Source organism: Corapipo altera, unplaced genomic scaffold (genome assembly GCF_003945725.1).
Source record: "Corapipo altera isolate COAL_440 unplaced genomic scaffold, ASM394572v1 53, whole genome shotgun sequence".
In the NCBI taxonomy this organism is placed as follows: Eukaryota; Metazoa; Chordata; class Aves; order Passeriformes; family Pipridae; genus Corapipo; species Corapipo altera.
The window spans coordinates 3277748-3292009 of record NW_020884900.1 but is presented as its reverse complement, the minus strand read 5'-3'; the positions used below and the strand labels follow the sequence as shown (position 1 = coordinate 3292009).

Below are 14262 nucleotides of genomic sequence, written 5' to 3'. Positions count from 1 at the left end.
TCTATTGCACTAACAAACTTAAGTGGCAGTTCTTAATTCTTTGTATCTGGGCTTACCCACCAACACACTTTACAAAGGATTAAGCATTCAAACATATTTTAACAATACTGATTTCCATAACCTTTCACACTTCCAGAGTGAAAGAGGCTAAAGTTGATTTTGCTAATAGAAAAGCAAGCAAAAGCACTACAGGGGACTAGTATCCTCTAGTTCCTAAGAGCTTTAATGTTTGTTATTTAAACAATACGCACTACATTTATGTCAACAACTTCTGATTGTCAATTGAGTATTAAAGCAAGAAAAAACTGGTTTGGAGTCTCTGATGCTGTGATTCAAGGCTGGTAAGATCTCAGGTATAATTTTCAGCCAGACCGCCAAGGACACCAAGAGTTGCAAAAACCCCTCTACTTCAATTGTAAATGTTACTTCTTAGTTCACTCCTGGCAAACCACTTTACACTCTCTGTTGTTTGCTGTGTTGAGTCAAATAGACAGCAATTCTCTAAAAGACATAATTTCCAGGAAATAAACTGATAAAGTACTTTCTTCCCCTCCTAACCTTATCCAAGGGAACAAAGCTGGCATGCTCACAGTGCTCCTGTGGAAGTTTTTGTGCCTGTATATCTGTCAACTTTCCCATTACTAGCTTTTTCATCAGCTAATTTCAAACCCATTTAACAGTTAGATGGAAATCTCAAATATATAGGGGTTTGGTATCATGCCCTCTTTTGTCTTTTAGATTAGAAATGAGGAAATACCAAGCAAAACCAAGCAATACCAAGCAAAATTCCACAATGACAAAAGCAGTTACCTGAACACATTCTCACTGATACAGGAACAAGAAAGGAAAAGACTTCACACTGACCTACAAAAGCCTCTACCACTTCATGAAGGGCCATGTTGATGGAAAGGTCACTGAAATCAGATTAATTGGTTACTGACTTCAGTAAGCTTTGGGTCAGACCTGCAGCCTCCACAGGAAGTTACTTTTTGTGCTACCCATCTGAAAACCACAAGTGGCTACAGGAAATATGTATTATTAAAAAGCATATTTAATACTTACTATCTGGCTATAGTTATTAGCAATATATTGACAGTAACAGAACTGAAATATGGCACTGCAAATATTTGCATATCTATAGACTGTCTGAGCAGGAGATGAGGACATTATCTCTGTATACATGAAGAGCTTTTTATATCTGCTCTGTCACAGAGCTGAAGTAACCAGTTGGCAACATCAGTCATCATGCACAGCAACTATATAAACAGATGGAGACAGAAGGTCTTTAAAAGTAATAAACATAAGCACCACCACTTTTCATGGTAATCAAAAATATTTACTCCTGAGGGAGATAGCAGAATTTATTCAATATTTTGATGAATGCAGTAGAATTCTTAACATGTTAAAAGCTCAGAAAACTGCTCTCTGACACTTGCTCTGAACCATTGGTAGACTAGTCCACTTACTGAGGGTTTTTCAAGTACCTTTCACTAAAAAGATTAGGAATCCCTGTCAAATTCACATTCTGGCTAAAAAGCTAATAAATCTACTGTCACAATTCTGAAATAAGAATGATATCTTGTTGCAGAAGTGTTGGAAAAGTAAAAAAATCTTATGATTGATTAAATAATAAATCTAAATATTATTTTGCTCAGCTACAATTATAAGTTTCACTCCCTACTTTTACAGTGCTACAGACAAGTAAAAACGTTACTATTTACATATGATGTTAGCAGCTTATATTTGATCAATTTAATGAAAATAATACAAAAATGTTAAATAATCAGACCACAGGTATCTAAGCATCTCATAAATAACACAAAATATTGAAAGGTTTAAAGTCTTTATCTCAACAGCAAGTAATCTGCAATTTCCCAGTATTACAGAAAGCACATCTCCAATTTGCAGCATGTGCAAATCTAACTTCTGCAGCCTGCCTGGAAAACCACCAAATTTGAGTTCTTTTTTTCTCAAGGCAAAGGGAGCAAATGAAGAAAACCTGCAAGACTGCTCTCCAGCTTTGATGTGGCTGAACACAGCTGAAGCTATCTATAGAGGAAAGAAAAGTCTCTAAACCCATAGATATAAGTATTGATAAGTTATGCTACTAGTAAAAAGGCTTTTAATAAGCTTTAGTGCCTAACTGGTTGTAAACAGATGATGGAAATGAAGATTTCTAGTCAAGTGTTCATTTGGTACAAGTGCTTATATAGACAGTCACAAATTAAAGGAATCTGCTGGGATTCATCTAATTCACGTGTTGCCTGTAACAGCATCTTACAGAGCCAGCCCTCTAGCAACACAGAAACCAGACAACTGAACTGTTCCACACACCTCTTTTCACTCCTGTTATATCATCTGCTGGCTTGGCATAAAAAGGGAAGAATATTACCAAGAAATGTGGCACTTAAGTGTATAACAGTTTATTCACAAATTTGGAATTAAAATTAAGTTCAGATTACTTTAATAATTCATTAGACTCTTTAGGCTGTAGTATATTTGCTTTATAAAACAACACATCTTTAAAAGAACAAATGCTGTACCAACATTACCCACCATTACTCTGAAGACTGAATGCTGGTACATTTTCCTGCAGATGAAGAAACTGCCATCTCTGTTTTCACATGCCATGCCAAAACCAATCATACACAAAGTTTTACTTTAAAGCATTGTGAAGGCAGAAAATAAAGCCCAGGAAACTCGAGAATATCTCAAGCTAAAGACCTGGAAAATAATCAGATAGCTATTTGGTAGTATTTTAGTACAGTTTCCCACAATATGCAGTCAGGTCCAATGCAAGAGGATTTCTGTGAAGTCCTACATACTTGCTGCTTACCTGCATGCCCTCTATTTAACAGAAACACTCACAGGATCTCAGCCAAGAGATGCATGAACAGCACTACAGTTAATATTCCTGTCAGACCATATCCTCCCATTCTCACAGGAACTATTATGCAACTGTCCTGAGATCTGTTGACTCAGAGAACGAACAGTTTCTGCAGCAGAGTTTGGGATAAGACAATAACCCCAGTTCTCACCTATTTAGTTACACTCCCAAGGTCTACATGAAGCTATACAGCATAACACTTTTGTCCAAAAAAAATAAGCATTTTTTTGCAACTTCAGGTGAAACGAGGAAGGGAAACCTAGTTGCTCACATCAGCAATTCAAAGGTGAACAAGACCCTGCTTCAACTCATATAATATTCTAAATCATCCCACTGGGCTAGAACCTCAGATTTACAACTTGCCCCGTTATTTCTGGAATCAATAGGGAAAAATAAGTCTTTGTATGTAAGTGTTACCAGTATTTGGAATTTATCTCAATCAATTCTTTAAAGAAAGGGTAAGTAAGAACTGTCAAATGCTTTAGGTGATTGATATGGCTGACAGCTTAAAATGAAGCTTGCTGAAATAATTTTAATTCCATTTGCAGATTATCCGAGAAACAATTTCTCTTCCCAGAAGACAGTTTACCACAGAGAGGAACTTGTTCTCTGCCCGTTGTAGAGATCAACTTTCTCCTGAGCATGTTGTCTAATGGATTCAAACTCTGGAGTCTCTGCACAGGAGGCAACCCCATCGTTCCCCTGGATCTGAAGGGCTTAGTCAGACAAAAGCAGAGTTATTCAGAGCCCTGTGAGAATCCCCCATTTGCTGCTTCTCTGCTTGTTCTCACTTTTTTTGGTCAGCTGGTAAGACCGGGGTGCAAGCTGGGAATAGCTATCCTAGCTTCTGAGAGAATTCAGCATCAGTCCATCCTGGGACTGCTTTTGCCAAACTTTCATAGGTAACACCAAGGTGAACCTAAATTACCTTTTAATTTTAATAATAGTATGTCTTCCATTTATGATACCACTACTAATGATGTTAGACACAGGAAAAAGACTATGCCAGTCATCTACATTATCTCAAATAGCTAATACTTCAAATAATATAATGAATTAAAGCAGAAAGTATTGGGCACCAGTCTTAGATCACTTTTTTCAATAAAACTTTAAAATCTGGCACATAGAAAATGACTCCACTTGTTATGAAATTGATAATTTACATCTTGAAACTGTAGATTGCTTTAGGAGGGCACAATGCAGTGTTTATTATTGCTCTTATCTATAATAAAAATAATCTGTTAACATTTCTGTACAAGATGTTTTAGAGAAAGCTTAGGAAATTAAATCAACTTGTTTGTGTCCCTTAACTATACTTCACAGATTTTAAATAGAAACAGATACCTATCAAGTACACACAGCTGAATATGACCTTGCTGCAAAGTCCATGAATCATACAGACAGCTCCCACTACACAGGTATTGAGTTTTCTCTATGTATCTCTCTCTTCAGATGTAGGTCTAAGACAAACATCCAGTATGAAATTATTGAAATCAGTGGTTTTTTACTGATGCTACTCAAATGTGAATCTTCTGATGGCATCTCACATGCTATACAAGAGCAAAGATGATACAGTTCCTCTTTTATTATTTCAATTACCACTTTCATACTTCCTTGAACTCATTTTAAAGCATGCCATTTTTAATTTTCTCTGACCAATATTCACCTGCTCACCACTTACCACATAACAATACTGGAATGGGGTATAAGACTTATAACTTCTGTTGCTCTTCTTGGATAGCCTCAGGCAGTGTCATTCCTCTTGTCTCCAGAAGGGACTTGAATCAAACAGAAATATGGTATGGAGTTTGGTAAACTGCCTGTAAAGCACACATTATTTCAGTCATAAAATGTGCAAACAAAATTCCCTAGTTATCTTCTATCTTAACATTTAAAGGCTAAGAAAATTAACATCCTGATTTAATTATTCTCAGCATTCAGCATAGAGCTTGTTGAATATTTAGTCAAAAATCCAGTCCTGTTCAGAAGGGAGGGTGGCTTTGGTGTATTTGCATTGCTCCAAATACAGTTGTGTGACTGAACCTCTGCAGAGATCCACTTTGTTCTCTTCACTATCACGTCCCATACTTAGTCTCAAATACATCCCCAAATGTGTACTGCAAACACAGCCTGATACTGCAAGCAGCTGATAATTAAGTGAAGCTCGTAAATCAGAGAGACCACAGCTGAAAGCAGGATAAGAACTAAGCACATTAACCTTAAGATATACCTCTACATGCTTGACCAAACTGGCTAATCATATTTTTCATTTAACCTTTGTGTATGTGAAATGGTATTCTAACCAATGGAACAAGGTGAAAATAATTAGCTTATAAGAACTAATTGCCACAAGACCTTTCACCACCTTCTTTCCTAAAAAAAAAATTCAAGAACTTGCACAGAAATTGAGATTTAACTAATGAGAACCTGCAGATGACTGAAATCAAACAGTACCTCAAAGCTGACACAACCACTGAGAACACTCCAACCCCGTGACCTCAAAATTAACACCAAAATAGAAGTTTTCCATGAACCACCTAGAGTATTGACAGAAAAGCAAATCAGTAGTTTGTTTCTGAAGCCCTGTGGGAATATCCAAAGAACAAACTGGCCTAAGAACAAACTCCTTTCTTATTTTCCATGTCACTTACTATCAAGGATCTCTGTTCTTTAGGCTACAGTTATAAACCATCCTCATTACAGATAAGAAGTAGTCTTACTAGTGGACCTTAGGAGAAATTCTTCTGAATCTTGGGACAGAGAACCACATTATATCAAGATAAAAACTGAATATCAATTGCCCAAAGAGTTTATGTATGTTCAAAGATTCTATGACTAAGCTTCCTGCTTAGTCACATTAAACTTACACATTAAACTACTTGCCCACAAGGCTCATAGCACAGCCCTTGGATGTCCACAGTGGTTAGAGAGATTCTCATAGAGATAAACCAATTTCCTGGTTATTCCTGCCCTAAGGGCATTGGCCTCCCACAAGCCTAAAAAGAGAAACACCCAATTTTTCAATTAGTATCTTCCAATTAGTGGCCCAAACCTACAGAAAATGACCCATACTTATAAAAAGAACATGGTTCAATAGTACAACACACTATCACCCACGCTCTGAAAGCAGACCTTGCACAGTTTAAAGCAACAGTCTTAGAAATGTAAATACCCGAGCTACATAAAACCCACGGATTTTAATAGACCAACACCCAACAAAAGGCTAACAGTTGACTACACAAAGCAGGCAAAACTCAGAGGTCTCTTCCAGCCCCAGTTCCTCGGTGGTTCTCTGAAAGCTGCCATGCCAACAGCTCCACCTGCAGCCTCTGTCCCCTCTTGCCAGGGGCCACCTAAACACACGTGGGTAAGCCGGGTTATCCCGGCAGCTTCCCCTGCGAGCGCTGTACCCTGCTCGGTGTGAACACAGCCCCGCTCGCAGCTGCACTCGCGCCAAGAGAGGCCCCGTTCTCCACCCGGCTGAAGGGCAGCGTGTGACAGCTACCTGCGCCGGGTTCCTCACGGGCCGCAGCGCTCCTGGCCCTGGGGCAGCGGCGCGGCTCCCCCGGCGCGGGGAGGCAGGGCCGTGCCGGAGGAAGGGGAAGGGGAGGAGGGGAGGGAAGGGGGGAAGGGGCCGGGCCGGGGCCGAGCGGGGCCTGCGCGGGGCGGGAGCACAGCCCAGCACAGCCCGGCCCCGCCGCGCCCCCTCCCGGCCCGCGAATCCCTCCGGGGGCGGCGCGGCCCGCGGGGCGCACGCGCGCTCGGGAGGCGCGGAGCGTTCCCCGCGCCGCCCCCCCCGGCCCGTTTAAAGGCGGCGGCGGTGGCGCCCGGCGCCTCCTGTGACAGCGGCAGCGCCGCTCCGATCCTCCTCTGGCGGCCGCCGCCATGTACCGCTACTTGGGCGAGCTGCTGGCGTCCCGCCTGGCCGCCGGCTCGGTGCTGGCGGGCGCGGAGCCCGGCGGGCCGGCGGCGGCGGCGGCCGGGGGAGCGGCGGTGGCGGCGTGGGGCGGGGGCCGGTGCCCGCGGCGGCACTACTGCGAGGCGGCGAAGAAGGAGGACGACCCCAACTTCTTCAAGATGGTGGAGGGGTTCTTCGATCGCGGCGCCAGCATCGTGGAGGACAAGCTGGTGGAGGGGCTGCGCACCCGCGAGAGCATGGAGGAGCGGCGCCACCGCGTCCGCGGCATCCTCCGCATCATCAAGCCCTGCAACCATGTGCTCAGCGTCACCTTCCCCATCAAGCGCGACAACGGCGAGTGGGAGGTGATCGAGGGCTACCGGGCGCAGCACAGCCAGCACCGCACGCCCTGCAAGGGAGGTGAGCCCCGCCGCCTTCCCCGGGCCCGCGGAGGGCCGGGCTGCCGGGCCCGCGGCCGCCCCGCCCCGCCGTGCCCCGACAGCCCTGCCTGCCCCGCCGGCATGTCCCGCTGCCCTCCCGGACAGGGCAGACGGCGGCTCCCTGTGCCAGCCGCGGGATCTGTACCCAGGGGAAGGTAGGGGCAGAGCGGTACCCGCGGGTGACCCGGGCCGGTGTCACGGCCGGGCCTTGGTCACAGCCACCGCCGGGCTGGCCCTGGGCGAGGAGAGCGGTGCGAGGGCAGCGCCCGCCGGATTTTAACTCGGCGTGACTCAGACCTCGGTAGTGTGTGTTGGTAAACGTGAGAACAGCGCGCTGGGAGTGCCCGCTCTTGAGTCGGGAGCTGGAGGAGCCGCTGTCCCTTAACGCTCTACCTGCTGTGTTGGCGAAATCTGAATGCTCACACAGCAAACATCCGTAGGGAGAAATAACAAGTTTTGATAACAAGTTAGCTGTGTGTCCAGATATAGGCTGAATACACAGGAAGACAAAAGTGATTTTTCTAGGAGTGCCGAGCTCGGCATAGGTGACACCAACACATGCCAAGGGACCGGGAGGGTGAATCCCGCTGGGCTCTCATGGGATCGGCTGTGATCTCAGAGGAATCAAACTCCATTTTAGTCTGGGATAGATGGCATTTCCTTGCAAAACAAGTACAGATGTCCTCCAGCATAACTTAAGATCTCTGATCTATGTGGATGGACAGTTAGGTATTGGAAACCATTTCAGGACTGTGGCTCAAACCAGAGCTTCTATAGGCTGTAAACACATTTATTTTTCTTCAGTGGAGACCAGCTTTGTGGTAGATAATGATGGTTACAGAAAGCAAGTGATTTCTTATCAATGAAGACCTCTAACTTCGGGACTGGAGTAGGAAAGGTGTTCTTAGGTAACTGTGTTTGTGACACTTCAGCTGGTGTGTATATGTGACATGGGGATTTGTCTCTTTGCAGCACAAATAGTCTGTCCTATTAATGTCATTCCTAACATTCCAAAATCAAATATGTAGTGAGTGTCCTGTGAGATGTTTAATTCTTACCCAAAAGAGGCTAACTCAACTTGGGGTGTTTACTTGATAAAAGAATGACCAGCATCAAACTGAGTCTCAGCTTGGGCGTGGCTGAAGCTTACTCTGTGGGGCTACTGTTTCTCTGCCATTACTATAATTTCTTTTAAAATACTGATAGTTATTACACTGCTGTTTTGTCACTGCTTAAGTTAAGTTACTCTTTGCTGCTGCTTAGAAAAAGTCCTTTGCTGTACAGCCGGTGTTACTCTTAAGATCTCTGCTTGTATAACAAAATACAGTTTGGTGGCAAACAAAGTAATGAGATAATATATGATGGCTTCTAATATTTCACATTAGTATTGCTCAGGACTGAAGGAATTAGTGTTTTCACAACAAAACAATTATACAATGTTTTATAACACTTTACATTAACAAAACCCACCAGGTGGGTGATTGGACATCCTCTGTTCTGATACCTACACTTCTAAATCCTCAACAGAATTCTTGATTTTTGATGGCATTTGCTATCCCTGTCTGCACTGACACTGAAACAAACTGTGAAGCACTTATGTAAAGTTACAACTGTAAATTTCAAGGCAATTGAAAATGAGAGCTAAAGGAAATAGGAAGTCTCAATACATTGTCCCTTTCTTCTTGTGCTGCTCCCTACCCTTTGTGGATTTAGGGAAGGAATTGCAAATGATATTTCCTTTCTATTCTTCAGCATAGTGATCTTTAATAGATTTCGCCTTCTAATGCTCTCTAGGAATTTGCCCACTATCAGATGACAAATCTTGGATGTGCACTAAATTTAAATGGGATGCATGTTAAGAGTAGATCAACTGCTTGAAACCTGCTATGAAAAAAAAAGTGTGAGGAAGTAGAACATTTCTACTTAAACTGCAAAGGAGTGGTAAACATATTTCAGCATTTAGAGTACATTTGATCCACCCAAAATGCACCAACAACTTGAGCTTTTGTCTAAAAGGGATTTTTAAACTAGAATCCTAGTAGATTCTGCAGGAGTAAAAGCACAAACACAATGAAATACTACCCAAAATTCATACAATAGTATAAAATGGGAAAACATTCTGAAGTGAGTGTCCCACACACTGTGGACCCCGAGTCCAATGTAAGTAATTCTCACCATGAAGAAACAGCAAGGGACATAAGGCCACCCTTTAAAAGAAGGGGCGAGTTGGCAAGCAGGAGGCTTGGAGAATAGGAGGAGGAACACAGCTTCCAGATCTTTTCAGATGCAAATTTAACTTTGCACTTCCTGAGAAGTAAAATTTGGTAAAGTGAGGTTCCCCATTCTGCTTTTTTTTTTTTTTTTTGCCTTGTTTTTAGGATGTGTATTTTGTAAGACAGTGTTTAGTTACTGCTAGATGATCACTAGCAAATCGGGATGCTTTGTCATGTCTGTCACTCTTTCAAGGAGCATTGTGCTTTAAAAGCTCATTTCTTGTATTTCTTGAGGTTTACATAAACTGAAGGATAAGAGATGCTGTTTAGAGAATCCTAAAATACTGTTCTGTATGCAGATTAGACAAATTATTAAAGTACACTTTAAGATTCAAGTATGGAATGTAAGAAAACAAATACTTCTAGGCCTTTTATGGGCTGTCTTCCATTAGTTGTTCCTAATTTCTTTTTGTACATCCATACCAAAATACTGCATCAGTGATTGTATGTTACTTCTGAATACCTTTTTGTTCATAAGGACATTTACAGATTTAACCATGAACTAATGAAGAGTTTATACTGTAAATCAAATTTGAAAACCTTGATTTAAATGCTCTAAACTTGAAGTCAGCTGAATTACTCAAAGAAACAGAATCTAAATGAACATTTTAATTATCTGCACTTTAGCATCAGCTTCTGTTTCTACTAATTGTTTGTAGCTAACAGTATAGCATTTAGATTATGTTCCTTCTGTCATGGATATCATCTTTAATTTCTTTGGCTGCTCATTCTCTTTTGCAGTGAAACCTCAATCCCTGCTTAGTGGTCCAGCCCAAGTACAGAAAGGGCCAAACTTTTAAATGCAAGGTTGATCTTTATAAATCTCTCATGTGCATGCAGATGATATCTGCTGGTAGACATCATCAGTTCCTTGACTAGTAGCCCTTCTGCACCTCCTTCTCTGCTGGCTTCTCTGTTACAGCCAGATGAGGGCAAATTCAGGATCAGTCTTATGGTTTTTGGATTGGCAAATTTCTACACCTTGGTGGGATTACTTGACCGTCACATTTCTATTCAAGAACTACAATGCTCTTAATACCCTAGTTCTAGCAGTCTAAAGCATTGTTCATGAAAATAGGAAGTTGTTTAATGGCTTATCCTACTTTCTTCTCTTCCCCCAGAGCAGGTGTAAGAACACAAGTCAACTTGTCTGTGTTGGATATAGTTGTGACTACATGATAGTGCAGGTGATCCTGCTTTGAGTCAAGAGAAGTGCTTTTCCAGAAAAGAGGCACTAGGTACTGAAACATGCTTTCTTTTCAGAATATAACTTCTGGGGGCTTTTCACCTTCCTCAGTGAACACAGAAATAACATTTCTTATTGAATAATGTGGCACTTACCTATTAATGTAGAAGTCAATCCTTAATTCTATTTTGGGGTTGCAAACCTTTGCAACTCGAGAAAGTGGTAATTCCTTTTCCTTTTGTGTGCTTCTCTTTTGTGGTTTAGGAATCTTTACAGAACAGTCACGAATATCCCCATTTAAGTGGTAGGTCTCACAGTATATTCACATTTTAAAGACTCCATTTTCTGTAATGCAACTGTTCTCTGGAGAGGAAAAATCAGTCAGGTGCCTCCTCATCCCATTGAGAACATGGGATAAGCAGTTTTCTTGTGTTGGACCTCAAGGTGCCTACAATCCAAAAGTAGTATTTGTACAACTGGACTGATGCTGCCTGGTAGCTGAAGTAATGCTGTGGGTCAGATCACTCTTTCCTTTGCTTGTGCAGTGACTTGCATGCCAGTGGCCAGCACCAACAGGAAACCACAGCTGCTCTTGTTCACTGCACTGACAGCTGCCTAAAGAACTAAAACAAATAGGGCACAGGAAATGAGATGTCTGAACACAGATGACTTTGTTGGAAAGTAGTCTTGCAGTTCCTACTTAAAATAATGAATCTTTCTAAATAATTTCATCGGGTTCTATAGGTGTGATACTGGTTAAGCAGCTTTTTATGTGATTGCTGGTGGCCATTTACCATTGATCAGTTTAAGAAAATAGAATTGGTCAGTTTAAGAAAATAGAACAAACTTTTTGAATTCCTACCTGCTTAGTAGCATGAAAATGACTTCATGTTTGTTAGGCAGCACTTACTGCAGGGATAAAGCTATTAAGTGGTTTTAAAACTTTTTAAAGGCTTTTCATGTTGCCCAACTGTCCAAAAGGTCTGTTATAAATGAAACCAAATGAATCAGAGCTGGGAAACAGCCTAACTTTTGTTTGTGCTCGCAGTTGCCGTAACCAAGTCTCACTGCTTCCTCATTGCAGAAAGGCTTTACAACCATCTTTAGTTCTAGACTAGATTTAGTCTAACTTTGACTTACACAGGAATTTTGAAAAGCTTTTTCATACATTACTTTAAAGTTCACTCTTTTATATAAAGACAAATGAGTCTTACTTTATTTGGTCAGTTGACTTGAAGGTGAATGAATCTGATTTGCTGTGTGGTGCTGCCTTGGCTAGTTAGTGGAGGAGCTATTCTTTACTGCAAAACTTTGCTATCTTCTAGTTTTTCTTCTGCCTCTCAGGATTTATCCTTCTCACTTGACTTATAAGTTCCTGTTAATGAGTTTTACTGCATGAGGTGACTTTTGTTCGTGCTACCCTTGCTGCAGTTTTCCAATGGCGGAGGTCTAAGGCTGTCACTACTCTCAGTGCCCAGATATCCTCTCTTGTACACATTATCTTGTTTAAAACAGTATACATACATGGTGATGGTAGCCTTACTTTCAGAAGAAAAACTTGTACGTGCAGGAGTTGGACCAGTACAACCCCATGTGCTGTTTTGGCTGTCATGACATTGTTTGTTCCGTTTGTAAGAGAGATAAGTAAGAAGTAGTAAGAAGCTCTAAGGTTTCTTTGCTGCAGCAAAGCTGTTTATCCTGGGGTTGTATTGGTGGCTTTGCTTTTCAAAGTGATGAAGGGGTAAAAGTTAAAAGGTCATGTCTTTGGCCCAGGAGTCTTTCAGAGTAAGACATGGAAACATACCCTATGGACCATACCACAGATGGAACTATAACAGACCATCGATAACTTGAAATAAAAGATGAAAACTGACCTAACTTCAAAGGAGTGTGAGAGTTTAAAAAAAAAAAAGGTAATTAGCCTGATTGTGATAACGCTTGCAGTGTTATAGCTAAAGCTTATACAAGTGCCTTATTTTCATAGAATCATTAAGACTGGAAAAGACCTCTAATATTGAGTCCAACCTTTGACCAATTTTCATAGATTTCTGTTCTCTTATTGTAGCTTAACTAACTTTACAATTAGTGCAACAGTGGATGTACATTTAAATTGCAAATTGGAAAAAAAAAAGGAAATGAATGGGCATCCTGTGCTTTTGCTGTACTTTATTAAACTAGTTGCAATGCTCAGTGAACCATATCAGGTTTATGTTTTTACCTCAGATCCTCTTGTAGGAAGCTATGCCTTGCTCTTCTGGCTATGAATCTTTTTAGTCTCAGCTTTTTCATATAATCAGCTCATACCATTGGTGCGGTAGCCAGCTTTGTCCTTGATCTTAAATAGTTGTTTTCACTTGCTACTGTTGGCTCCTTGTCTATTTATAGAGAGATCATACCTCTCTCAGCATTGGGCTTTCTGGATAAACATGTGTTGGGGGTGGTGAGGAGAGGAATCTCCTGTGTGATAGTCTCCCTCCTGTTCTCTGGCTGATCCTAGCAGGTATTCTTTGTTGCATGCGTTGCAACAGCTCCATCTTGTCAGGAATTAGGCTCTTGGGAAGGGCATAGAATTTGCCTGCTTCATGTCAGCACTGTGGTGGCTTACTGTTTTGTGGCTCCTGTGGCATTTGGACCAGCCAGGGCCGACCTGTGTGTTATTTCTGCCCTCTGCACACACCCCATCCCTCCCCCATGTGCGTGGTGTCACTGTTGATGTGGAAGCCGTTCACTGCATCTCTCTGTTTCAGTCCCTGTTATCACAGTGTTGAGTGCAGTTCAGTGAGCCACCTAGGTAGGGCTGAGGTACTTCTATAGGTGAGAGACTTTACTTCATAGCCATATTCTGAATGCATAAATTCAGGTACTGTGTGTTTGCCTGGTGGTGTACTGAATTTGCCATATTCACATTTAAAACACAGCATTCTCAGAATGGAACGAAATAAACATATGTATATATGTTTAAGTATATTTCGAGTATAAGTGCAGCTTAGTAAAAGCATACAAGAAGTGGTATGCTGCAATATTCTGTCTAGTTGAGTACCTTATGGTCACTTTAGACACGCTGGTGCTCAAATCAGAATGGTGGAGTGTCTCCATGAGGGAATCTCTTTCCTGCCCCCAGTTATAGCTGGCTAGTGCTGTGTGGGAAGAGATAAATGTTTTTATCTCCTCTCTTGGCAGTTAGTGAATTCAGTTTAGGAATTAGTAGTTCTTGTTGCTGATTGGTGTAACAGTGTTCTTGTTGTCCAGCACTGAATTACTCATCTTGCTTTGTTAGAGGTATCTAGAATTTCTTTGTCTTCAATAGTGACAAATTTGTCACTTTGCTGTGTACCACAATTTCCAAATGGTTAAATAAGGTTAAGCAGTTTTCTTCTAGGGAAGGCTGGATTGTTTTTCTGAATCTAGAAAAATGTGCTTGTTCTGAAAGAGTCTAAGGATTGCTTGGAAGATCTGTTCCTACTGAGTTAGGTATCAGTAATTACTTAAGAGTTTGATAGCAGTACAACCACAATTGCACTTGTTTACTTACCAAACATGAAAATGTTATACATAATCCAGTGGTAAAACATTAAGTA

At 41.6% G+C, this 14262-nt stretch overlaps 2 protein-coding genes across 5 annotated transcripts in view; one reads left to right on the top strand and one right to left on the bottom strand.

The window, feature by feature from the left end:
- The window catches only part of SHLD2 (shieldin complex subunit 2), a 46065-nt gene extending 39573 nt beyond the window's left edge, over window positions 1-6492 (bottom strand). For 2 of the 4 annotated variants that reach the window (XR_003528667.1, XM_027649416.1), the window contains exon 1: window positions 4569-5246. The gene's annotated coding sequence lies outside the window, so the exon portion shown is untranslated. Of the gene's footprint in view, window positions 1-4568; window positions 5247-5341; window positions 5725-6392 lie in introns of those variants that run through there. The other 2 variants (XM_027649412.1, XM_027649413.1) reach the window with 2 other exon arrangements.
- Window positions 6493-6722: 230 nt separating this feature from the next.
- GLUD1 (glutamate dehydrogenase 1) overlaps window positions 6723-14262 on the top strand; it is a 29642-nt gene continuing 22102 nt past the window's right edge. The window contains exon 1 of the mRNA XM_027649463.1: window positions 6723-7205. Coding sequence (XP_027505264.1) covers window positions 6773-7205 — 433 coding nt within the window. The 5' untranslated portion in view covers window positions 6723-6772. The remainder of the gene's footprint in view (window positions 7206-14262) is intronic.